At 42.1% G+C, this 27,795-nt stretch overlaps 1 protein-coding gene across 3 annotated transcripts in view; it reads right to left on the reverse strand.

Annotated features, from left to right (window-relative positions):
- Window positions 1-17,471: 17,471 nt before the first annotated feature.
- Window positions 17,472-27,795, reverse strand: part of LOC118391426 (spermatogenesis-associated protein 16-like) — a 57,400-nt gene continuing 47,076 nt past the window's right edge. For 2 of the 3 annotated variants that reach the window (XM_035782823.2, XM_035782814.2), the window contains exons 9-11: window positions 25,097-25,261; window positions 23,114-23,197; window positions 17,472-19,915 (exon numbers count right to left, since the gene is read on the reverse strand). In XM_035782823.2, coding sequence (XP_035638716.1) covers window positions 19,667-19,915; window positions 23,114-23,197; window positions 25,097-25,261 — 498 coding nt within the window. In that variant the 3' untranslated portion in view covers window positions 17,472-19,666. The remainder of the gene's footprint in view (window positions 19,916-23,113; window positions 23,198-25,096; window positions 25,262-27,795) is intronic. The other variant, XM_035782831.2, reaches the window with a different exon arrangement.

Consider the following 27,795-nt stretch of genomic DNA (forward strand, 5'->3'; position numbering starts at 1 on the left):
CAGTGCCTTGCGAAAGTATTGAAGCTTTTAAGGCTGGGAAAACTCCAGGGCTGGATGGCATACCAGTGGAAGTATGCCAAACCTTTTTTGATATACTCATAGCACCATTATTAGCATGTTTTAATCACTCCTATATAAATGGTAGATTATTGGACACGCAATCAACAAGAAGGTCTGATATCATTATTACTGAAATAGGACTCAAGTGGTATATATAAAGATCTTGTCCAAAAATTGGAGGCCTCTGTAACGACTTTCTTCCTGGGAAGGAGAGGACCAAAGCGCAGCGTGGTAAGGGTCCATGGTTATTTAATGACAGAAACTCAACATGAACACACTACAAAACAATAAACGTGGCAAAACCGAAACAGTCATATCTGGTGCAGAGAACACAAAGACAGGAAACAACCACCCACAAAACAGGCTACCTAAATATGGTTCCCAATCAGAGACAATGACTAACACCTGCCTCTGATTGAGAACCATATCAGGCCAAACATAGAAATAGACAAACTCGACACACAACATAGAATGCCTACCCAGCTAACGTCCTGACCAACACTAAAACAAGGAAAACACACAAGAACTATGGTCAGAACGTGACAGCCTCTTACACTTCAGTGTTGTGAAAAATCATAGCTAAATGCTTGGTGCATAGAATTAAAAAAGTATTGTCAGATATTTATTATTCATCCTAATCAGACAAGTTTTTTTACATGGACGATACAGTGGAGATAATATAAGACAAGTACTGGAAACAATAGAATACTATGAAATATCGGGGACACCAGGCCTAGTTTTCATAGCTGATTTTGAAAAGGCTTTTGATTAAAGTACAACTGGAGTTTATATATAAATGCCTATAATATTTCAATTTTGGGGAATCTCTTATAAAATGGTTTAAATATATGTATAGTAACTCTAGGTGTAAAATAGTAAATAATGGCTACATCTCAGAAAGTTTAAAACTATCTAGAGGAGTAAAACAAGGTTGTCCACTATCGGCATATCTATTTATTATTGCCATCGAAATGTTAGCTGTTAAAATGACATCCAACAATAATATTAAGGGATTAGAAATGCGTGGCTTAAAAACAAAGGTGTCATTGTACGCTGAGAATTCATGTTTTCTTTTAAAACCACAACTAGAATCCCTCCACGTCCTCATAGAGGATCTAGATACTTTTGTTAACCTCTCTGGATTAAAACCAAATTATGATGCTATATTACGTATTGGATGACAAAAAAATGCAAATGTAAAATTTTCTAATAAAAGCTGTACAGTGTAGTTTACCAATAAAATGGTCTGATAGGGATTTTTTTTTTTTTACCTTTATTTAACCAGGCAAGTCAGTTAAGAACATATTCTTATTTTCAATGACGGCCTGGGAACAGTGGGGCAGCCTGTTCAGGGGCAGAATGAGGAAATGGAAGACCACAGGCACAGTTCTTGTTAAGGAAGAAGTGGCAGGCCAAGTCAAATATCGGAGAGGCAAAGGCGAAGGATGGTGAGAGTGGTCAAAAACAGCCCACAGACCACCTCCAAAGACCTACAACATCTTGCTGCAGCTGTGTGGTGTGGGTCATTATTTTCTGTGTCTGTGTATTCCACACGGAACTGTTTCGGTTTTTGTTATTTCACGTTGTTTTGTATTTTTCAGTGTTCTATTAAAAGAATCATGAACACGTACCACGCTGCACATTGGTCCTCTGATCCTTCCTACTACTCCTCGTCAGAGGAGGAAGAAGACTGTTACAGTATATGGATATTTACGTACCACGCTGCACATTGGTCCTCTGATCCTTCCTACTACTCCTCGTCAGAGGAGGAAGAAGACTGTTACAGTATATGGATATTTACCAAAAAAAAGATATGGGGGATTGGAAATTATGCAGACAATTACATTGATGGAAGCAACAATCTTTCCGCAATATTAAGCTGATCCACCCCTAAAAAAAAAAAGAAAAGGTAAATAGCTTTGTTATGGGCAACAAAACATTGTTTTTTATCAAGATAAATTATAGAAGTAGAAAGCTTATCTTCAGTCTTCCTTCTCATCTTTGCGCTCTCCCAAATGAACAGGACATCAGTAGGCCTAGTTCACGAGCACAGATATTGATTCATTTTTACAAATAAAACAATATTTTCGGAAGAAGCCTTTGACTCGCTTTAAGTGCCAACATACACAGCGCCGCCATTGGTTAGGCTGTACAACATTTTTACATCATAAAGAGCAGAGCAGGCCAGGGCTCATGATTGGGATAGCCTATCTATTGCAGTGTGTAATGCATTGTGTAAAACTCGTGGAGGAAGAAGATTTTCTTAGATTCTGAGCATGCTCTTTGTATAGCCTAGGTCTCATTTGATTGAGATCACACTAGTGTTAGAGGCTTTGGTTTTTCCATTTAAAGTTTGAGGTTGGATGTGGGGTTGCACAGATTTGGGTCACCTTGTTAGTCAGTAGGTGTTACACCTGTGCTGATTTGTAATCTCGTTAGTGGGAAGGTGTTTCATCTGTGCTGGTCCAGTTGATATTTAGGAGTGGCTGGCCCAGTACTCCAGTTGTCTTGAGAGATGTGGAGGGTTAGCACCTTTAGTTGACTCTCCCTGTTTGATTTCTAGACAATCCTTTATCTGATCTTCCCTGTTTTTGTTTTTCTCAATCATTTTTGTTTGCTTCCTGTCTTCAAGTTTGGTGTGGGTATTTATTTTGTTAGCCGATTAGCGGGCAAATTTAGTGGGCGCCCACGGTGGGTGTCTTTCAGGTCCCAGTTGTTGTTGCTATACAACTTTCAGTGGATACCCCCACGAGTTCCCTCTTCTGTTTGAGCGACATTCTTGCTGGGGAATGTAACACTAGGCACACTTGAGATATAATCGAGCAATAATAAGCAAATGATTCTCAAACCTGAGCAATATGACATTTCATCGATTTCAAATTACATGACCCTCCCCTGGAATACATTAAAAACTAAACCCTCCCACTGACTGAAATTGAAAAAGCATGAACATCCCCATTTTCCCCCTGGTAACAATTGTGTACATTTCGACTGTTACCTTATACCAGAGAATCAAAGACTGCAACACTTCTGGGTTTTTCACGACTCATATCAATGCCACAGGTCGTTTTCAATGCCAGCTCTTTAAGGGTGAACTGTGAAGATTCATTTTAACAAGATGGTTACCATTTTGTAGGGGCCTGAACTCTGATGGCATTGTAGACCAGGATTCAAAACATCCTGGTCTATAAGTAGTAGAGTACCAGCATGGTTCAGGACATCATCGGAGTCTGATAGAACTAGCAGATCATTAAAATGTACGACAGGGCTAAGTGAGATGATTTCAGTTGAGATCTATTCCAGAGTCATATAGTCTCTGTGGTCCACACCATATGAATCATTACATGAATGGAATCAGTTTTGACTATAAAATAAATATTGGCCCTGAATGTCAGGTACAGTGCATTCAGAAACTATTCAGACCTCTTCACTTTTTCCACATTTTGTTACGTTACAGCCTTATTCTAAAATGGATTAAATAAAAAAAATATTAATCAATCTAAACACAATACCCCATAATGGCAAAGTGAAAACAGGTTTTTAGACATTTTTGCAAATGTATTACAAATAAAAAACACACCTTATTTACATAAGTATTCAGACACTTTGCTATTCGAAATTGAGCTCAGGTGCATCCTGTTTCCATTGCTCATCCTTGAGATGTTTCTACAACTTGAATGGAGTCCACCTGTGGTAACTTCAAGTGATTGAACAGATTTGGAAAGGCACACACCTGTATATTTGAGGTCCCAAAGTTGACACTGCATGTCAGAGCAAAAGCCAAGCCATGAGTTAGAAGGAATTGTCCGTGGAGCTTAGAGACAGGATTGTGTCGAGGCACAGATCTGGGGAAGGTACCAAATGCCTGCACCATCGATACAGTTAAACAAAGGTTAAATAAAACAAATGAAAAAGGTCCCCAAGAACATCAGGCCTTTATGGTAGAATGGCCAGGCGGAAGCCACTCTTCAGTAAAAGGCACATAACAGCCCTTGGAATTTGCCAAAGGGCACCTAAAGGATTCTCAGAGCATGAGCCAAGATTATCTGGTCTGATAAATCCAAGGTTGAATGCCAAGCGTCAAGTCTGGAGGAAACCTGGCACTATCCCTATGGTGAAGCATGGTGGTGGCAGCATCATGCTGCAGGGATGTTTTTCAGAGGCAGGGACTGGGAGGCTAGTCAGGATCGAGGGAAAGATGAACGGAGTAAAGTACAGAGAGATCCTTGATGAAAACCTGCTCCAGAGTGCACTCAGGACCTTAGACTGGGGCGAAGGTTCACCTTCCAACAGAACAACGACCCTTGCCACACAGCCAACACAACAAAGGAGTGGCTTTGGGGCATGTCTCTGAATGGCCCAGCCTGTCCTTGAGTGGCCCAGCCAGAGCCGGGACTTGAACCCGATCGAACGTCTCTGGAGAGACCTGAACGGTATGCCAAGCGTGTAGTGTCATACCCAAGAAGACTTGAGGTTGTAATCTCTGCCAAAGGTGCTTCAACAAAGTACTGAGTAAAGGGTCTGAATACTTATGTAAATGTTATATTTCTGTTTGTTTTTTGTAAACATTTCTAAAAACCTGTTTTTTCTTTGTCATTATGGGGTATTGTGTGTAGATTGATGAGGGGAAAAAATTATGTAATACATTTTAGAATGAGGCCATATCGTAGAAAAATTTGCAAAAAGTCAAGGGGTCTGAATACTTTCCGAATGCACTGTATGTGTTTGATGTTTGGATTTATTTTCTATTTATATCTGAATCCAATGCAGTCAGACACTCATAATACCTCGTTTCATGGGTGAAACTATATAGTTGTTCATGTTCATGTACTGTATTGTCTGTCTCCAACAAGCCCTTGATCAATTACCATAGTTGAAAACTTCAGTAGGATGTCACTCTATCCAGTCCTTTGGCTGGATTCCTTATGATCACAAATGACGACCTGATATTCTAGGTAACTTAAAATCTATCTATCTGCCTGTGCAATGAGACACCCCCTGAGAGAGAGAGGTGATAGCACAACTTGGATCAATGTCTCAAATTATGAAAAATGTATACATGCCACAAGGGTTTATGGCACTTATGGCTTTAACAGGTGAGAAACAGTATTGACTTTCCACTAAGGGGAGTGATTACTTAAAGAGCCAATATCAAATGGAGAAAGAGCGGAGGTTATTTACATGTTTTACCATAGTAATGATGAGTTAGGGCAGTGTTTCCGCTCCATTTCCAGCTGTACCTTAACATTCTATGTCTGTGACCTTGTGAGGCTCTCAGCTCATCTCTGATAGATTGTCTTAAGGTTTCTAGCTCACATAGGGCATTCTTTCCCCTTCACATCTACATATCACTCACATTCAGACTATACAGCATTTGAATTAAGAGAATGTCAATTCTTGATTTTATATGGAACATCTATAGTTTCATAGAACCAACAAACCATTCCAGTATGTGTGGAATCATCTTCCCTTCCTGGAATGGTTTATCTTCCCACACACTTTTTTTAAAAACCTCCAGGTCACTCATTATTCATTTCTCTGAGCATATGTCTTTTAACAAAAGCCTGGTGTCGGCAGCAAACATTTACTCACACTACAGATGTCGGATCTTAATTTGGCCCCTTTCATCGCAGGAGGAAAATAATCCTGCAGCTGGAGAATTTGAATGAATATTGAATATTTAGAATTACCAACAGCAGCTGGATGCCGTGTTTGTACGCTATATTAGAATGCAGGCCCACTGAGCGTCATTAACATTTAAACTTATTATTTTTTTTTGTCACACACCAGATATGTGCAGTGACAGGATCAGCCATATTAGTACGGTGCCCCTGGAGTTAATTAGGGTTAAGTGCCTTGCTCAAGGGCACATCGACAGATGTTTCACCTTGTAGGCTACATGCAGGCTTCAAGGCGTCTTTTGTGGATTATAATAAATTGACATTTATAGGGAGTAGATGCATTTTTTGTTAGGGAAATATATATTTTTTAATCAATTGTATTATTATATTTTCAAGGAAACCAATAGTCAGAATAAATGACATGTTGCTTCAGTTCCTGTGTGGTCCAGTGGTTACAGGTGCTGACCCTACCACACATTATGCCAGAGTTGGCATGGGTTTGAACCTGGCCTCAATCCTGCTCTTTGAATTTTTGGAGGGACAAGTACGTTTCTAGTTACGTTCAGTGGGCTGTACTTGTACTCTTAATCAAGTAATTGCTGAAGGAAGTAACTTACTTTTTACTCTGTTACATTTGACAAAATAATTTCATGGACCAGCCCCCCCCAAAAAATACCCCTTCAAAGTGGAAAGGAGAGGTTCAGAAGAGAAGGAGAATTGAGGGTAAATCTGGTTTTGTCTAGAAGGGATACAGCTTTTGATTTAAAAAAAATTGTTTTCAAAGCAGGTTAAGAGAACTTATGCAGCATGTTAGGATAATTAATGTAGCAGGTTAGGAGGAGTAGGTGAAGGTTAGGAAAAGGGTTACGGTTAGCTAAAATGTAAAAAATGTCAGAACTGTATCCATCTATCCATGACCGGTAGATCCTACCTTGACAGAAAAAAATGATTGAGTTGGCTTTGGCAATTGATATCTGTTTGATTATTTAGTAATTAAATGATTCTTACCTTTCGTGATATTTCATTCTGAGTGAAATTCTACATCTCATTTGGTGTATATCTTTTTTTGCATGCATTCACCATCACATGTAGCAGTCAACATTTTGGACACACCTACTCATTCAAGAGTTTTTCTTTATTTGTACTATTCCCTACATTGTAGAATAACAGTGAAAATGGGATATTTATATTTGAGATTCTTCAAAGTAGCCACCCTTTGCCTTGTTGACAGCTTTGCACACTGTTGGCATTCCCTCAACCAGCTTCATGAGGTAGTCACCTGGAATGCATTTCAATTAACAGGTGTGCCTTGTTAAAAGTTTCTTCTTCATGTGTTTGAGCCAGTCAGTTGTGTTGTGACAAGGGAGGGGCGGAATACAAAAGATAGAGATATTTGGTAAAAGACCAAGTCCATATTATGGCAAGACCAGCTCAAATAAGCAAAGAGAAATGACAGTCCATCATTACTTTAAGACATGAATCCGGAAAAGGTCAAGTTCAGTCACAAAAACTATTAAGCGCTATGATGAATCTAGCTTTCATGAGGACCGCCACAGGAAAGGAAGATCCAGAGTTACCTCTGCTGCAGAGGAGAAGTTCATTAGAGTTACCAGCCTCAGAAATTGCAGCCCAAATAAATGCTTCACAGAGTTCAAGTAACAGACACATCTCAACATCAACTGTTTAGAGGAGACTGCGTGAATTTGGACTTCCTGGTCAAATTGCTGCAAAGAAACCACTACTAAAGGACACCAATAATAAGAAGAGACGTGCTTGGGCCAAGAAATGCGAGCAATGGACATTAGACCGGTGGAAATCTGTCCTTTGGTCTGATTTTAGACTTTTGTTTCCAACCACCCGGTCTTTTTGAGGTGCAGAGTAAGTAAACGGATGATCTCCGTATGTGTGGTTCCCATAGTGAAGCATGGAGGACGAGTTGTGATGGTGTGGGGGTGCTTTGCTGGTGACACTGTCAGTGATTTATTTAGAATTCAAGGCACACTTAACCAGTGTGGCTAACACAGCATTCTGCAACCCAACCGATCCACAGATGAGGCAATCTCAATCGCACTCCACACTGCCCTTTCCCACCTGGACAAAAGGAACAGCTATGTGAGAATGCTGTTCATTGACAACAGCTCAGCGTTCAACACCATAGTGCCCACGAAGCTCATCACTAAGCTAAGGACTCTGGGACTAAACACCTCCCTCTGCAACTGGATCCTGGTGTTCCTGACGGGCCGCCCCCAGGTGGTAAGAGTAGGCAACAACACGTCTGTCATGCTGATCCTTAACACTGGGGCCCCTAAGGGCCGTGTACTTAGACACCTCCTGTACTCCCTGTTCACGCACGACTGTGTGGCATGACTCCAACACCATCATTAAGTTTGCTGACGACATAACAGTGGTAGGCCTGATCACCGACAACGATGAGGGCCTATAAGGAGGAGGTCAGAGACCTGGCAGTGTGGTGCCAGGATAACAACCTCTCCTCTAATGTAATCAAGGCAAAGGAGCCGCAAGGCACTACAGACGGTAAGGCACTACAGACGGAAGTGCGTACGGCCCAGTACATCAATGGGGTCAAGCTTCTTGCCATCCAGGACCTCTACTCCAGGCGGTGTCAGAGGAATCCCTAAAAATTGCCAAAGACTCCAGCTACCCTAGTCATAGACTGTTATCTCTGCTACCGCATGACAAGCCCTACCGGAGTGCCAGGACTATGTCCTGAACAGCTAATCAAAATGGCTACCCGGACTATTTGCATTGTTCTCCCCGCACCTCCCCCATTTTTACACTGCTGCTACTCTGTTTATTATCTATGCATCGCCACTTTACCTCTACCTACATGTACATATTACCTCAATTACCTCAACTAACCTGTGCCCCCGCACATTGACTCTGTAGCGGTACTCCCTGTATATAGCCTCGCTACTATCATTTTATTGTTGCTCTTATTTGTTTTTTGCTATTTTCTTATTTTTAATTTAAATTTAAAATTGTATTTATTTTTTACTTCAGTTTATTTTAAGAAAGTATTTACTAACACTAATTTTTCTTAAATTGTATTGTTGGTTAAGGGCTTGTAAGTAAGCATTTCATTGAAAGGTCTACACCTGTTGTATTCAGCGCAAGTGATAACATTTGATTTGATCGATATAAGAAAGCGATATAAGAAATCTCAGGAAATATATATATTTTTTGACATGTATTTAACCCCTTTTTTGTTGGCACAAAACTACTTAGCATCAAAACCGACGCGTGTGCAACTATGCGGCAAAACAGATAGGGTTTGCTTAGGTTGTTGATAACAATATATAGTTTCCCTTATGTTTATTGAAAACAAATAAAGTTGCACAATGAGCACTTGTCTCTCAAAGACATTGTTACAGTTGTTGGTAAGCACATTTTAGCCATATTAGCATAGACGTGACATTAGTCAAAACACCTCAAAACAAACAAGAACAAGATTAAACGAGCTAAAACAAGCTATTTACGATTCACCACATGGCAGTTTCTGTCACCCCCTGACCATAGTTTGCTTTGTATGTTTATAGGTTTTGTTTGGTCAGGGTGTGATCTGAGTGGGCATTCTATGTTGTATGTCTAGTTTGTCTGTTTCTGTGTTTGGCCTGATATGGTTCTCAATCAGAGGCAGGTGTTAGTCGTTGTCTCTGATTGGGAACCATATTCAGGTAGCCTGTTTTCTTATTGTGGGTTGTGGGTGATTGTCTATGAGTAGTGTTTGTGTCAGCACATTTCGTATATAGCGTCACGGTTGTTGTTCATTTATTATGTTGTTCAGTTTACTTTGTGTTTTCGTCATCCATTAAAATGATGCATTCACACCACGCTGCGCTTTGGTCCGCTTCTTACAACGATCGTGACAGAACCACCCACCACAACCGGACCAAGCGGCGTGGTAACGGGCAGCAGCAGCAGTGGCAGCGGCCAGCATCACAAGACTCATGGACATGGGAGGACGAGTCGGACGGAAAAAGGACCCTGGGCACAGCCAGTTCGCCGCCCCAAAGCGCTGCCAGAGTCTCCCGCCTGAAGCCCAGAGTCAGCCCCTGCCAGAGTCTCCCGCCTGTTACCGGAGAGCGAGAGGGACCGGGCAGGCAATGTTATGCTGTGCCAGAGTCTCCCGGGCTAGAGTGGGCCTGCCAGGTGCCGCTGCCAGAGTCTCCCGCCTGCCGGCAAACATGGCACCAAGCATGGTGCTGCCAGAGTCTCCCGCCTGTTAAGCGCTGCCAGAGTCTCCCGCCTGTCCGGTCTATCCAGCCACCAGAGTCCCCGCCACACCGCTGCCAGAGTCTCCCGCCTGTTCCAGCGCTGCCAGAGTCTCCCGCCTGTTAAGCGCTGCCAGAGTCTCCCGCCTGTTCAGCGCTGCCAGAGTCTCCCGCCTGTTCAGCGCTGCCAGAGTCTCCCGCCTGTTCAGCGCTGCCTATACAAATTAATGGAAATATGGAGGTAGTTTTGTGCCACAAAAAATATTGTAGAAGGAAGGCTATCACTCCATTTTGAAACAGCATGCGCTTAATTGGAGCATAATTGGAGCCAATGTCCTACAATAGGAAAATGACCCAAATAACTATTTATTGAAGCTTGACCGTAAGAAGTGCCCATCAAGCCAATCCAACTTGTGAGAGGTGCTTCAGAAAGCATGGGGTGAAATCTCTTCAGATTACCTCAACAAATTGACAACTAGAATGCCAAAGGTCTGCAATGTAATTGCTGCAAATGGAGGATTCTTTGACGAAATCAAAGTTTGAAAGACACAATAATTATTTCAATTAAAAATCATTATTTGTAACCTTGTCAACGTGTTGACTATATTTCCTATTTATTTTGCAACTTATTTCATGTATGTTTTCAATGAAAACAATTACATTTCTAAGTGACCCCAAACTTTTGAATGGTATGTATGCATGTATGTCCTGAGCTTTCTTATATTGGACAGACACTTCAAAACTGCATTCTTATTATACATTTTTTTACTGTATATTTTGCCATTTATCAATGTGTTATTCACTGTGTTTCTATGGGCTATAGTAGTAAATGCCAAATTCAATATTTTATCAAATGTTTATTTTTATACCTAAAGGGGTCCTAAAATTCTAAATCAAATAGCTAAATGATCTATGGTATTACCATTTTACCAGCTTAGTCCTTCATGAGAATGCTGAAGTGTCCACAGAACATAAAGATGCTAATGATTTATTGATGATGTAATCCTAGAGGGCTTTGTGCTTCCCATTGAAGATCTTACTGCAGGTATCATCTAAACGTGGTGATAATAAGAATGGACAAAAGCACCCACAAGAATGACAAATATGCCTCAGAATCTGATTCCTTTACAAACAGAAGGAAAGCATAACTTGTGCTGTGTGACCGTTTAGCTAAATTACATTTCATAAACTCTCTCGAGGTTGTCAGTCCCAGTATGCACTCTCTTGTCCTCTTCCTCTCATCTGTACTGGCTCTCATCCAATCTTTTTCAGTAATTGCCTCTTCCAAAACTTCCAGGGTCAATTGAAGCGCTTTGGTGTGCTTTTGTGTAAAAAAATACACTGATTGTTCACAAATGACTTTGCAGCATATTAACTCTCTGAAGGTGATAACAGCCCAAGTCAGAGACTAGAATGCAGAGGAAATACAGAGCAGCTTCTTCAGCTGTCTGAGAATGCACTGCTTCTTCCTCCAGGAGCTGCTAACATACCAACATCTGACTTTTAAGCAGCACCAATTAAATGTATTTTTAAAACCACTGCACTTATGACAATTAAAATAGCATCCTCAACCACTCTCCTCATAAAGACATCACATCTAACCCTGGGGCGAGACAGTTTTTTACACAATCTTTGTCGTGTCAGCTCAAAGCACTAATTGATTCCTTGTGTAATGTTGATGTCTACAGATGATCTCTTTGAATAAGGTTTAAATATAAACTCCCTACCTTTACTAACATCGACTCTTTAGCTATTTAAAGACTGGAGGAATATCTAAAGCTTTTTTATAGTTGTCAGTGGCTGACTTAAAATCACTCCTCTTGTACCTTCTTCTTTAGGATTACCAGGAATGAGCCCAGCTGTTTTATTTCTCCTCCTGAAGATGTCTTCAAAGATGTTCCAGTCAACGCGCCTTTCAAACCTGTTTAAAGTCTTACAGGAATCAGACTCTCCCTCCTTTGTGTTCAGAAATAATTATTAAGTATATTTTCAGTGTCTCTCTCTAGCTATCCGGCATTTCTAGCGGTAAAATAGTCTTGTAGTGAGCAGGTTCAATGGATCATACTGCAAAGGGAAGAGGGGGGAAATAATCTGTAATTGTACTTCTTTTATATGCGACAATACCGCAGCCTATCACAGAGGAACGTTTGCACAGCTATCCTAAAGCTCACCAAAGGTCAGGACTGTACAACCCCTTTGCTTGGTCTCTGAATGTTAAGTGAATGCAGTTGTAGTCGACTACACACCCAGCCCCGTCATATTCCCAGTATTTTTTCCACCACAGTTAGCTTCTCCCTTTGAATGAACAATCAAAGGCACTTTCTTTGTGTTCTAAAACAGAATAAAGAAAGGATGGGAGGCAGGTAGTGTAGCATTTCAGAGTGTTGGGCCAGTAACCAAAAGGTTGCTTGCTCAAATCCATGAGCTGACTAGGTGAAAAATATGCCTGTACCCTTGAGCAAGGCATTTACTACTAAGTTGCTCTGGATAAGTGTCTGCTAAGTTACAAAAATGTTTGGCACATCAAATTCTTTATTTCCATCAGAAAAACTTAAATCAAATCAAAGTTTATTGGTTGCGTACGCAGATTTGCAGGTGCTATAGCAGGTGCAGCAAAATGCGTATGTTACTAGCTCCAACAGTGCAGTAGAATGTCTAGCCATTACAATATTTTTATAAAACTTTTTTTTTAAATGGTATGGACAGTAGTGGGTATATTAGGATGAGCTATGTTGTGAATACAGTATATACATACATACATACATACATACATACATACATACATACATAGTGAGTAAACAACAGTATATAAACATAGTACGAGGTGCCCAGCGTTCCATGACTCCATATACTGTACAGTCGTGGCCAAAAGTTGAGAATGACACAAATATACATTTTCACAAAGTCTGCTGCCTCAGTTTGTATGATGGCAATTTGCATATACTCCAGAATTTTATGAAGAGTGATCAGATGAATTGCAATTAATTGCAAAGTCCCTCCACTGCATTTCAGCCCTGCCACAAAAGGACCAGCTGACATCATGTCAGTGATTCTCTCGTTAACACAGGTGTGAGTGTTGACGAGGACAAGGCTGGAGATCACTCTGTCATGCTGATTGAGTTCAAATAACAGACTGGAAGCTTCAAAAGGAGGGTGGTGCTTGGAATCATTGTTCTTTCTCTGTCAACGATGGTTACCTGCAAGGAAACAAGTGCCGTCATCATTTCTTTGCACAAAAAGGGGTTCACAGGCAAGGATATTGCTGCCAGTAAGATTGCACCTAAATCAACCATTTATCGAATCATCAAGAACTTCAAGGAGAGCGGTTAAATTGTTGTGAAGAAGGCTTCAGGGCGCCCAAGAAAGTCCAGCAAATGCCAGGACTGTCTCCTAAAGTTGATTCAGCTGTGGGATCGGGGCACCACCAGTACAGAGCTTGTTTAGGAATGGCAGCAGGCAGGTGTGAGTGCATCTGCACGCACAGTGAGGCGAAGACTTTTGGAGGATGGCCTGGTGTCAAGAAGGGCAGCAAAGAAGCCACTTCTCTCCAGGAAAAACATCAGGGACAGACTGATATTCTGCAAAAGGTACAGAGATTGGACTGCTGAGGACTGGGGTAAAGTCATTTTCTCTGATGAATCCCCTTTCCGATTGTTTGGGGCATCTGGAAAAAAGCTTGTCTGGAGAAGAGAAGGTGAGCGCTACCATCAGTCCTGTGTCATGCCAACAGTAAAGCATCCTGAGACCATTCATGTGTGGGGTTCCTTCTCAGCCAAGGGAGTGGGCTCACTCACAATTTTGCCTAAGAAACCAGCCATGAATAAAGAATGGTACCAACACATCCCAACCATCCAGGAACAGTTTGGTGACAATGTCTTTTACAGCATGATGGAGCATGATGGAGCTACTGGCCATACGGCAAAAGTGATAACTAAGTGGCTCGGGGAAGAAAACATCGATATTTTGGGTCCATGGCCAGGAAACTCCACAGACCTTAATCCCATTGAGAACTTGTGGTCAATCCTCAAGAGGCGGGTGGACAAACAAGCATTGATAATACAAGAATGGGCTGCCATCAGTCAGGATGTGGCCCAGAAGTTAATTGACAGCATGCCAGGGCGGATTGCAGAAGTCTTGAAAAAGAAGGGTCAACACTGCAAATATTGACTCTTTGCATCAACTTCAGGTAATTGTCAATAAAAGCCATTGACACTTACGAAATGCTTGTAATTATACTTCAGTATTCCATAGTAACATCTGACAAAAATATCTAAAGCAAACTTTAAAAATGTATATTTGTGTCATTCTCAAAACTTTTGGCCACGACTGTACATGGGGCATTAGTCTCAAGGTGCAGGGCTGAGTACTGGGAAGATTGCTGGCTAGTGATGGCTGTTGAACAGTCTTTTCGGGTCTTCAGTGATGTGCACACCAAGGAACATGAAGCCTTTGACCCTCGCCTCTGTGACCCTGTTGATATGGATGGGGGCGTGCTTCCTCTTCTGGCTCCTGTCGTCCACCATCAGCTCCTTGGTTTTGTTGGCGTTGAGGGAAAGTTCATTTAACTGCCCCTACTCCGCCAGGGCTCTAACCTCCTCCCTGTAGGCTGTCTCGTCATTGTTGGTAATCAGGCCTACCACTATATTGTGTCGTGGGCAAGTTTTTTTTGTTTTGAAGCCATTTTAGTTAGCCACCCATGACTCCATGGGTGGCTAACTAAAATGGCTTCAAAACAAAGAGAACTTGGTTTTGCAGTTGGTTCAATGTCACTGGTATTCTCCCTGGACAATGATTTGGCATTCTAGAGGAGTCTGGTTGGCAGGTAAAGTTGTCCACCTGTGGATGCCATATGGGTCCACAAACTACCACCAATCAGGGGCTCTGTTATCATCAAATTGACAAAAGGCTCAATGCCAGTCATTTCAATGCCAGTGGTAATCCCTGCAGATTTGCCCAGGTGGCTCAAGGTAGATTCGATTGTGTGCCTTCTGTTGCACAGTTTGACCTTCTGTCCTTCTCAGATAAGTAATTTTACCTCGTAGACTCTGTTTCCCTCAAAACATGCTCACCTGTAGGAGGCTGGACATTTGCTCCTTGCAGCTCTTGCACTCTTTCCGAACAGATGAATCTTCCTCAAAATAATTCAGCATTGGGTTAGAGCTGAAGCTTTGTGATCTGTGGCTGGGATCATGGCAGATTTGGGGCACTGGTTTGTGTTTTGTTTGGTTACACAAATCGAGCGACTTTGAGCATCTTCACTACACGGCAACCATGTTGTTTGCCACAATGTGATCACAAGGACTCTCCAAAGATGTACGGATGGAAGAAAACATGGCAGAAATGTTTACCACGGCGCTCATCTGGGTGCAAAGCAGACTGTTTATCCCCCATTCTTCCTAAAGCAGCTTGCCTCCCTCCTGAGTTTGTCAGCCAATCTCGCTGCTGCATCTCTCTGACAACTGTGTATTTGTTTGTCAAACAGATGGCTTTGCCAGCACAACCTACAACCCTTTCAATCCCTTCCCAATATTATTTTATTTGCATTTTGCCGAGGTTAATCCATAACCTGCTCCCACCTCGTGTTTCTTTCTGTTCATGTAAATATTCAAGCATCAAAATGCAGTATGTCACGTATACTCCCTTTCCGGACTCTAGGTCATCGGGCTGCTGATTATCACGCACACCTGTCACCATAGTCAAGCGCACCAGCGCCTAATGACACTCACCTGGACTCCATCGCCTCCTTGATTATCTTCCCTATATCTGTCACTTCCCTGGGTTCTTTCCTCAGGTGTTAGACTCTTTTTTGTTTATTTATTAAACCACTCACTCCCCGTACCTGCTTCCCGATTCTCAGCGCACTCGTTACAGTATACAATTTCCACCTCCAGAATAAAATTACATTTAAAAAGTGAGGTTGCCATTTGATGTTTGAATTGACTGTTGTGCTTCCAGACAAGTTCCCGTGGTCTGTTAAAATGAGTTCCATCATTTCTTTCCCCAAACGCAAGAAGCCTATATCTTATGAAACCCATTAGAATTTATTCAAAGTTCAACAATGTCCTAGGCCCAGTTTCACAAAAGCATCTTAAGACTAAGTTCATTGTTAGAACCTTCATAGGAGCATCATTAAATCTGAGCTGTTTCCCAAAAGCATCGTTATTTACGTTGCACTTGAAAACTCAATCTAACGCCTGCCTCGTAGAACAGCCAAGACCACTCATAGAACAGCTAAGTGAAGTCGTTAGATAATATTTTGCCCTCCCACGTAACTTTACAGACAGAAAATCTCCACTAAACATATAATCACATGGTTTATTCACCTCTCTGTGACCTGATAACTTCAAAACAAAGTTGACTACAAATATAAAGTTGCCGATGTCTTTGCATTTGATGCAAGTATTAAAAACATGCTTAAAATGAAATCGAGTCAAATGTTTGGACACACCTACTCATTCAAGGTTTAATTTTTTATTTTATTTTTTACTATTGTCTATACTGTGGAATAATAGTGAAGACATCAACACTATGAAATAGCACATATGGAATCATGTAGTAACCAAAGAAATGTTAAACAAATCCAAATATATTTGAGATTCTGTGTTGGGGTTGAGTGCCGAGTCAACACAAATGTTTCTATTTCTCTTTGTTACTTATTTTTTATATTTACGAGTCTTATTTTTGTATATATTTTTAAATGTTGTGATTATTTGTTGTTCCAAATGTCGGAAAAAAAATTACAGTTAGTGCAGGATGGTGCTTTTTTTTCCGGGGGGCGAAGGGGAGTTTCGGTCAGGGAGCCATACAAGCTAGAACCGCCACTGCTTTGGTCTGATTCCAAATGAGACACTGAGTTGGTGAATGGATGATCTCCGCATGTGTTTCCCACCGTGAAGCATGGAGGAGGAGGTGTGATGGTGCTTTGCTGGTGCAAGAGGACAAGTACAGTACATTAGAGTGTCTAGTTTGAGAAACAGGCACCTCACAAGTCCTCAACTGGCAGGTTCATTGGCAGCTTCATTAAACAGTACCCGCAAAATACAAGTCTCAATGTCAACAGTGAAGAGGCGACTCAAGGATGAGTCGGCAGAGTTCTAGGCAGAGTTTAAAAAAAAAAAGCCACATCTCAGACTGGCCAATAAAAATAAAAGATTATGGGCAGAACAACACAGGCACTGGACAGAGGAACGGTTGACTTTGAGACTGGTGTTTTGCGGGTACTATCTAATGAAGCTGCCAGTTGAGGACTTGTGAGGCGTCTGTTTCTCAAACTACAGTCTAATGTACTTGTCCTCTTACTCAGTTGTGCACCGGGGCCTCCCACTCCTCTCTCTATTCTGGTTAGAACCAGTTTGCGCTGTTCTGTGACGGGTCTAGTACACAGCTGTGTACAAGATCTTCAGTTTCATGGCAATTTCTCACATGGAATAGCCTTCCTTTCTCAGAACAAGAATAGGCTGATGACTTTCAGAAGAAAGTGATTTGTTTCTGGCCATTTTGAGCCTTTAATCGAACCCACAAATGATGATGCTCCAGATACTCAACTAGTCTAAAGAAGGCCAGTGTTATTGCTTCTTTAATCAAAACAACAGTTCACAGCTGTACTAACATAATTGCAAAAGGGTTCTCATGATCAATTAGCCATTTAAAAAGATAAACTTGGATTAGCTAACACAACGTGCCATTGGAACACAGGAGTGATGGTTGCTGGTAATGGGTCTATGTAGATATTAAAAATCAGCCATTTCCAGCTACAATAGTCATTTACAACATTAACAATGTCTACACTGTATTTCTATCAATTTGATGTTATAATGGACAATTCTTTTTTGCTTTTCTTTCAAATACAAGGACATTTCTAAGTGACCCCAAACCTTTGAATGGTAGTGTGTGTGTGTGTGTGTGTATACATATATACATACACACAAGTAACAAAAAAGCTGTAAAAACTGAAAAAGCTATTTTGTCATCTGAAGGGGGTGTGTTGGATGGGCTAATAATATACGTTTTAAATTATATGAAAGATGCATCCTAAAACACTTGTAAGAATAAGTTCCATCGCTATCGGGAAACCGGGCCCTGGTCTGTCAAGACGTGGTTCTTCATTCAACAACAAATAATTACATTTGGTACTTGATGCTCGCACACCAATTAGTAAAAACTGTGAAAAACGTGACCACACCATCGCCATGACAGTTCCATTCTACTCAGTAAACTCCATGACCTCTTCCACTCTACATCAACTCCAGCAGCTAATAGACATCAACTGACCAATTCTGAACCAGGCATCAGTGTGAACCCATGTCAAGTGTGCCACAAAACTGTGTTAGCAACAGTGAGGCAGCAACAGTGAGGCAACAACAGGCAGTGGGGCAACAACAGGCAGTGAGGCAACAACAGGCAGTGGGGCAACAACAGGCAGTGGGGCAACAACAGGCAGTGGGGCAACAACAGGCAGTGAGGCAACACTGCAAAACAGTGCACTAATTAAAACACAAAAAGTAACTAACCACATTAGCATTCCTATATCGCCATTCTAACCATTTTCATATAAAGAGCTTTACACAAAAGTGAAAAACAAGGCTATGGCCTTCAATGTGTTCATTAAATATGCATGTAGGCTTGGATTATAATAATTGTTTACCAAATGGAAACTGCACCGGGCATAACTAATCTTTTAAAGATGCCAATAGAGTACCTATGCCAACGTTTTCTCTCCCCGACCACTCAATAAATGTCATTCATTTATTCAGAGAATAAAATAATGCATGCCCATATTGCTGATCACAACATTTCTTATGCCGACTCGGGTGTCAACAGAATCCCCAAGGTATTAAGCACCCATCTGAATGGAAACGGAGGAAGCAAAAGACAGATGGAGGGTGGGATGAGAGAGTAAGAGATAAACACTGTACTGTAGAGTAGGAACGTTGAATGAATCCTCAAATAGGGAAATGTGGATTATTCAGCAGTAGTAAGGAAAAAGAGAGAGACCAGCCTTTGTTTTCCCAGAGAGAGTAGATAACAGGAGAGAGAAAGCAGCTGTCGATGGCACAGAGCGCCTCTGATTGGCTGTCTCAGAGGAACTACTTTGGGAAGCCGGTGCTGACCGGCCAGTTGATGGATCAGCCGTGGGCACGTGAGTGACGAGGGCCCCACTGATTGTGTTTACTCACAAGGTTTTGCCCTGCCCGATCAATCCCCAAACTGCACATTTGGCATTGAAATGACTGTGATACTCCAGACTGTAGTAACATGGTCATCATACTGTAGACAAAGTGTGTATGCTGCTGTTTCCAGCTAGCTACTTCAGGAGGAAGCATGTTTGTTTTATTTGAATCACCTTTCTTTTCCTCCTAAGGGTTGAGTGGCAAAAAAAAAACATATGGATTTGCTTGTGTTTACAAACCATCTGTCATATTACAACTTGCATGAACAATCATAAATTAGCGAGTTTAAACATGAAAACATCTCAATGTGTATACATTGAACACTCCCACACGTTTGAATCAGCTAGGTCTTTCATCTAGGAGTGGGGCTAGAGACGCTATCTTAACGAGTAAACAAGGAGGAGTGTTAAAAACAGACCCTAAATCAGAGTGAAAGCAAGGCTGCAGAGTCCATTTATTTCTGCCAGCCTAGAGTAATGGTGTGAAAGATGCTGGGACTGAAGATGAGGCTTTGTGAGAGGAGGGTGTCCATTCATTTTGAGGAGGACGACGACTTTGGTCCTCCACTGTCCTGGCCTGCAGATCATGGGTCTGGTAAGGTCATTGGTGCTACTGCGGTCTCCTGCTGGGTTTCAGTGGGACGGACTTTGGCCTTGTCTGTCACCACTGTACTCCCTCCTTTGGCTTCTATTTTGACCCCTGCTTTGGGTCTTCCTCTGGCTTTCCCCTCTGCCCCCTGGACCCCGGCCCTCTGCTTCCTACTGGCCCTCTGAGCCTTGTTCTTCAGATAGGTCTCCTCCAGTTGGAACAACAGATCCTCCAACATCCCCACCTGAGCAGAAAACAATTCAAAACACAAGAGAACAGAACAAGTTACAATGTGCTATAAGCAATAACTAACACTTTTCACGGGGAGACAGATTTTCCAGAGGAGCGTGAGGTTATATAGATTGTGTGTTGCGAGCCAAGCCCAGCAGCTCAACCCCTCCTCTCCTCTCTGCCCCACCAGGGAAGTAATTACCTGGTAGAGATGTAGGGTTTGGCCTGTACCTCCCTCATTCATTTGTGAGGTGAAGGCTTGGCGTGGGAATTTACTGTGCCCAGCCCGCGCTCATACAGGAGAAAGGGAGGAGGAGAAAGGGAATGAAATATGAAAGTGAATGTATGATGAAGAGATGAATTTACAAAAGCCTATTTGGAGTACCGGGGAGAGATGGAGGGAGCACTCAAAGTGAGGCTGAGGTGAGAGCGAAGGAGAGAGAGTGGGGGAAATAAAAGAATGAAAGAAACTGAAAGAGAAACAGTGAGATAGAGGGGAGATACAATATAGAGAGACTGAAAGAGACAGGGTGAGAGAGGGATGTGTGTGTTGTGAGTGACAGAGGAGACAGTCTGATGGTGGAGGTGGTGGTGCTGGGGTGTCTGTTTCTATTAGTGGGATCTGAGACCCAACTCCACAGCCATACCCTAGGGATTCACCTAAACTCAGAGCAGGAGAAGTGGGGCTGAGACATTGACTGGTTCAACCACATCCTGCACTTTCTCACCCTACATACGCTCTCCACACTTCCCTCCCATGCATCTTAGAACCTGGAACTCCATTTGAACAACAATTAGCCTCTCCATTGGTGTGCAGGCCGCATCTGCACCACTTTCTATATGAAAACAGCAGCAACTTCAGAGGGCCCAGGGCTGACTGAGGTGGCTGTGCTATCTATCTATTTGTTTATTTGGATGCCAATTATCTTTTGCAGAAGCAGCAGCTACTCCTCCTGGGGTCCAGGGAGTAACAAAACACTGATACACAAGAACAGTCACACAAATGTACGATATACAAACACAATGCAACAAAAAATACAAACAATACAACAACAAATATTGTGTGTTAGAGTATCTTTGTGTGTGTGTCTATGGAGGCTGTCATGCCATGCCCAAGGAGCTGAGCTGTGATATGACACCTGTCAGTGTCTATCAAACCTGTCAGCCCTCATCACTACGGTGACGGAGTGTTACCCTATTGACTGACACTCAATGTATTCAAACTAGCCCAGTCAATACAGCCCTTAAAACATTTAGTGACCTTTTCACTGTTCCAAGTCAAATGAGTTTCTAAATCAATAAAAATGAAACGTTGTGGTGAGTCACAGTTCAGGACTACTTTGTAGTTTAGCTTTGTGTTGTTTGAGCACAGACTCATGTACAAGCACTCACCGATGCACTGCTCTTAAGCTATTCCATCTTTCCAGGGAGGGGTTGGAAATATTCTGAAGTTTGAGTAAAACACTACAGCGCTGCGGTAAATTCCACATTTCTTATAGATATTTTATGGAGCGGAAAACATTGATGCCGTCTTTCTGCCGGAACTGGGGAAAGTGCAGTTATTTTTAAGTCATTTATTTACAGCAAGGGCCAATGTCCTTATAATGACTGGCCAAAAACAAAACAGGAAAACAATGTATAAGCAGGAAAACAATGTGTATGCAGACCTGTGTCATAATCAAGTCGCCATTTCTATTTGTTAGTTAATGCCCTGCTGATTTATGCCAGTTGAAGAGAGCCGAAAGGAACATGAACTTGCCACCTCTAATATTTCTCTAGGCGTCGAGTAGCCGCACTCAACAAATTATTGTGTTGAGAAAAGGTTGGTTGTCACTCTCAGGATATATGAAGCAAATACTGGCGGGCATTGATTATAGATTTTACAGGTCTGAGGATGGGAGATTTTATGACCTTATGCACTTTATAGAGTGGATGGGTGCATGTATACTAGCACAGGCTAATTTGAGCATACAGTAACAGTACAAATGGCCCTTACATAAAATACTTGAGAGATGGCATGGCTGAGTGGAGGATAAGGTAGCCTACATTGCTTGCAGTGCTTCCAATTTCTTCCACAGCCTTATATCTCTTAGTTTAACAACTGATTTTAGACACAGTGCAGATAACTCAGCGAAAATTACACCTGCTACAATGATGGTAAATTACAATGTGAATTCAACATGCACAATAAATTCAGGGTGACTAACCAATAATATAGTCTTGAGTTAGAAAATGTGATGTTAGTTATCGTAAGTAAAGCTTGACCTTTCAGTGAAAATCAGTTAAATATCCAAAATTACAACTATTACTGTATCCATTACAGCGATGACATGTTTAAACATTGAAACAGAAACAGCTTGCCAGCCCTTTCCTGCTCAGTTTGACAGACTCTGCATAGGAATGTATGGGTCAGATAGGGAGTGAAAAGACCCATCCACCTGCGCTGGGCTCAGCCTATGGCAGTGGGCTTTTAAGGTGTGAGTATGTGTCGATATGCGTGTGTGTGTGTGTGTGTGTGTGTGTGTGTGTGTGTGTGTGTGTGTGTGTGTGTGTGTGTGTGTGTGTGTGTGTATGATTAATACAGCCCATCACTAACGGCTGTAGTCATGCTCCACTGGGTGTGAGATAGACTGACCCAGTGATGCACTGCACTGCCCTGCGTCAATCCCCCTCCCATACCCACAAGGCAACAACTCCACACAGGACAGAGCATGGAAATGCAATCAGGGATATTGTAATGTGATTTATCTTTGATTTTCATCTGTCCAACGAGGCTCCAGCCCTACAGAACTTGATGTTTATACACTGATCTGCATTACAGTATCTCAGTAGCTTTACACTGGGTTTTGTTCTCAAGCCAAGTCTGTTTGCAGTACTACGTACCGTAGTGAGATGAAATGCCAAAGCCTCACTAATTAACAAAGAAAATAATTTGGTCTGAAAAATGAAATGGGCCTTTCCCTCCTGGGAGCCATGCCATTTGAAAGTTCAGCAGGCATTGTTCATCTTAATAGAGGTGACAGGCGTGCCACAAGGATATCCCAACGCAAAATATATATATTTTTTCCTGATTTGATATGTCAAATCATCATTTAAATTTCGTTGGGAGAATGCTAAGCGTGTGTTTGGAGGGTACAGTGTAGACGTTGGTATTTCCATCCCCTCGTCCCCTCCTCGTTCTCATTGTCATTTTCCCTTTCTCTCTATTTACCTTTTGCATTTCATTCCACACACGTTCTCTATCAGTCCGCCTTCCTTCAAGGGTGTCCATGGTGTCTGCCATTAGAGCCTGCAGCTGTGGGCCCGAGATAAAGATTATCAGAGCGCAATTCACACACCAGCAATAACTTCTCTAAACACAGACTTAAAAGCTAATTAAAAAATCATTTGTCGGATGATTATTTTTACAACTCATTCCTCATACAATGAGGGCTGCCATCTTGTCTTTTTTCTACATGGAGAGAAGCCTGGATGCTGTGGCCTTCCACAGCAGCGGTGGGCTAGGGGAGACAATGTGGACAAATTGACAAACAGCACGCGTCCATCCAACAACCTCTCAGTCTCACATCAGAATTTAACATTCGGCCATGTTTCTCACATGTAAAATTTCTAAGTGTTTAAGGTAAAGTTTAGCCATTAACGCCAAATTCTTAATGCTAGGCATTAACTCCGAATGGGTTAAGGTTTGGGAAAGGCTTAAAACAACAACAAAAAACATTGTATTACTGAATTCAAATATGCAACCTTTGGAACCAGAGGCAGATGCTTATGCCCATCCACCATACCCGCGCACAATGCCATAGCAAAACCAAAACCAACTTGAAAGTAACAGCGCTCACTGTTGCCCCTAGTGGTCGTTTTACATGTAATCTCCTGACGTCCTCAGACATGGATGGATGTTGAATACCGACTTGCATCACGGGTGACCTGCTTGCATCCATCAAGGTGCGTGGGAGGAGGTAATATACATGGGGCTGCACTTTGGAGCCCATTTATTTGCAGCACTAACTCTTAACCGAACCCTTACCGTAAGCATAACTGTAAGCAAAAACCTTTTTCCTTGTGGGGACCGGTGAGCTGAAATCTCCCCATTAGGATAGTAAAAAAACACACACACACACACACACACACACACACACACACACACACACACACACACACACACACACACACACACACACACACACACACACACACACACACACACACACCTTTTCCCCTTCTATTTCTCCAGACACAGGACACTTTTCTGGGGGGCAATTGACCAACATACAACGTGTGTTCTGAATTATTACATTTCCTGAGAGAGAGTGCTCGCTGGTAAAAGTTTTTTTTTGGTCTCCGGCCGGACATCCACTGAAAACTCAAGAGAACTCTATAGTTCAGTTGGTAGAGCATGGCGCTTGCAACGCCAGAATAGTGGGTTCGATTCCCAGGACCACCCGCATGTATAATGTATCCACTCACTGTAAGTCGCTTGGGATAAAAGAGTCTGCTAAACAGCATATATTTTAACTAAAGGCAGAGCAGCTCCCAGTACTGAGTGACTGTGCCAAAATATCCACTAAAAGAGCTGGGTATTTAAACTGATTCACTGACAGAAATATAATTATTTTGGACATGTGTTTTTCTCCTTGCCTGTTGAAAGGATGCACATCGTCATATCGTCATGACTCCAGTGTATGCGACAGCCGACCCCTTTACTGTACTGTAATATCTGTGGCAGTAGAAGCTGTCATGGCTGTTGTTGCCTAAACAAACATGGCCCCTCTCTCCTGGTCTCTATTCATGGTAGATTTGGTTGCAATATCACAGCCACCGTCTCTATTTTAGTAAAGAGGCAATTATAGAGCTTCAGCAGCACAGCACACGGTATACCTGAATGAGACTTGCATACACCACCTCCTCCAATTCTGTTTCCCTATTCCCCCCTGTTATCTACTCTCTCTGGGAAAGCAAAGGTCTCTCGCTCTCTTTCCTATCCTATATATATTTTTTGGCCCGTGTGCTGTTAAAGTGCTCCTAGATAACACCACCTCAGGCCTAGGAGAGACCTCTTATCCACGCCTGTACCGCCTCTGATATTACTGAGTGGTGTTGAGGTCGCTGCGTCCTGTTGTGTGTCAGTGCACAGAGAATGAGTCAGTACTAGGTAGGCATTTCAAAGTTTGGCCAGAGACTGTTGGTTGCTTACCAGTGAGGTCTCTGCGTGGCTGAGGTCTTGCAGGTAGGGGGCGACAGCGAGCTCAGCCAGTGCCTGGTGGAGGATGACGGTCTGCTCACTGCTGCGTTGGATCTGTCCCAGGTAGCCAGCATACTGCAGCCTCTCCACAAGCCCAGACCCTGGGGAAAAACCTGCCTGTTGTCTTGGAACAAACACAGCATGTGAGGAACAAGGAAACATGGGAAAAATAAAACTTGTAAACCACACCCCCTTCTCTCTTTTCACTCGGCCCTGCTGATCACTAATCACACATTTTTCAAACAGCTGAAGTCGGACATTTACATACACCTTAGCCAAATACATTTAAACCCTGTTTTCACAATTCCTGACATTTAATCCTAGTAAAAATGCCATGTCTTAGGTCAGTTAGGATCACCACTTTATTTTAAGAATGTGAAATGTCAATAGTAGAAAGAATTATTTATTTCAGCTTTTATTTCTTTCATCACATTCCGTGGGTCAGAAGTTTACATACACTCAATTAGTATTTGGTAGCATTGCCTTTAAATTGTTTAACTTGGGTCAAACGTGTCAGGTAGTCTTCCACAAGCTTCCAACAAGTTGGCTGAATTTTGGCCCATTCCTCCTGAGAGAGCTGGTGTAACAATCAGGCTTGTAGGTGTCCTTGCTCACACACGCTTTTTCGGTTCTGCCCACAAATTTTCTATGGGATTCAGGTCAGGGCTCTGTGACGGCTCTGTGACGGCAACTCCAATACCTTGACTTTGTTGTCCTTAAGCCATTTTGCCACAACTTTGGAAGTATGCTTGGGGTCATTGTCCATTTGGAAGACCCATTTGCGACCAAGCTTTGACTTCCTGACTGATGTCTTGAGATGTTGCTTCAATATATCCACATAATGTTCCTCCCTCATGATGCCATCTATTTTGTGAAGTACACCAGTCCCCCCTGCAGCAAAGCAACCCCACATCATGATGCTGCCACCCCCGTGCTTCACGGTTGGGATGGTGTTCTTCGGCTTGCAAGCCTCCCCATTTTTCCTCCAAACATAACGATGGTCATTATGGCCAAACAGTTCTATTTTTTGTTTCATCAGACCAGAGGACATTTCTCCAAAAAGTACAATCTTTGTCCCCATGTGCAGTTGCAAAACGTAGTCTGGCTTTATGGCGGTTTTGGAGCAGTGGATTCTTCCTTGCTGAGCGGCCTTTCAAGTTAGGTCGACATAGGACTCGTTTTACTGTGCCTATAGATACTTGTGTACCTGTTTCCTCCAGCATCTCCACAAGGTCCTTTGCTGCTGTTCAGGGATTGATTTGCACTTTTCGCACCAAAGTACGTTCATCTCTAGGAGACAGAACGCGTCTCCTTCCTGAGCGGTATGACGGCTACATGGTCCCATGGTGTTTATACTTGCGTACTATTGTTTGTTCAGATGAACGTGGTACCTTCAGGCATTTGGAAATTCCTCCCAAGGATGAACCAGACTTGTGGAGGTCTTGGCTGATTTATTTAGATTTTCCCATGATGTCAAGCAAAGAGCCACTTTAGTTTGAAGGTAGGCCTTGAAATACATCCACAGGTCCACCTCCAATTGACTCAAATTATGTCAATTAGCCTACCAGAAGCTTCTAAAGCCATGACATCATTTTCTGGAATTTTCCAATCTGTTTAAAGGCACAGTCAACCCACTGGGATTGTGATACAGTGAATTATAAGTGAAATAATCTGTCTGTAAACAATTGTTGGAAAATTTACTTCTGTCATCTACAAAGTAGATGTCTTAACAGACTTGCCAAAACTATAGTTTGTTAACAAGTAATGTAGTTTTAATGACTCCAACCTAAGTGTATGTAAACTTCCGACTTCAATATGTCACTGTCACACTGCGCAGTTGTCTGTACCGGTTCATTATACATTTGAATTTTCAAGCGACAACAGTGGGGTGGTTAAACGGGGATTGCTGGCCACTACACGGTAGCTACTACTACAAAACATTGAACAACAAATGAGCATAGATCGTCAGCAGGATTAGCATTTTGCTGAGTTTTGGAGTATTGACAGCTGTTAACACAGTTCCATAAGGACAAGTGTCAAAAGGTCCTTCCTCCAGTGGTATCTAATCTAAGTAGCTGGCGCTTCCTGAAGCGATCCATCACTGAAGATATCTTTTGGCATATCTCCCATTGTGTTCTTTCTCCACCCGCTGGAACCTGACAAAGTGCCCAGGCCCTTTTATTCCAAGGCAACAAAAGGCTGAAAATCATGTTGAAAAATTGTGATTTTCTTTTTGTGGGACAACACCCCACCTCTACCCCTCCTCTCGCAGACCTCAAGGTTTTGTTTTGTCCTGGCCTGCCTCCCTTCTCGGTTTACTTTCAACATCCCAACGAGGGAAAAAACAAAGGAATGTGTTTTGTTTTGCTCCCCCTGAATATTTCATATAATTATTTTCTTGTACTACTCCCTCCCACCCTTCACATGCAATGTTTGGGATGCTACAGAGCAGAGCAATACAAGGCAAACAGTGTAGTAATAGAGTTAGATTTGTATTGTAATTATGTACAGTATTGAAATGAGTTAACCCACACCTCTATGACAATGCATTTACTGCCTGTATGATAATGCTAGTTAAAATATGCAAATTATAAAATTGTTGGTGCCTACTGTAAAATATTTTAATCTACATCTCTATATGTTAGTATACT

The sequence above is a fragment of the Oncorhynchus keta genome, chromosome 1 (assembly GCF_023373465.1).
Source record: "Oncorhynchus keta strain PuntledgeMale-10-30-2019 chromosome 1, Oket_V2, whole genome shotgun sequence".
NCBI lineage: Eukaryota > Metazoa > Chordata > Actinopteri > Salmoniformes > Salmonidae > Oncorhynchus > Oncorhynchus keta.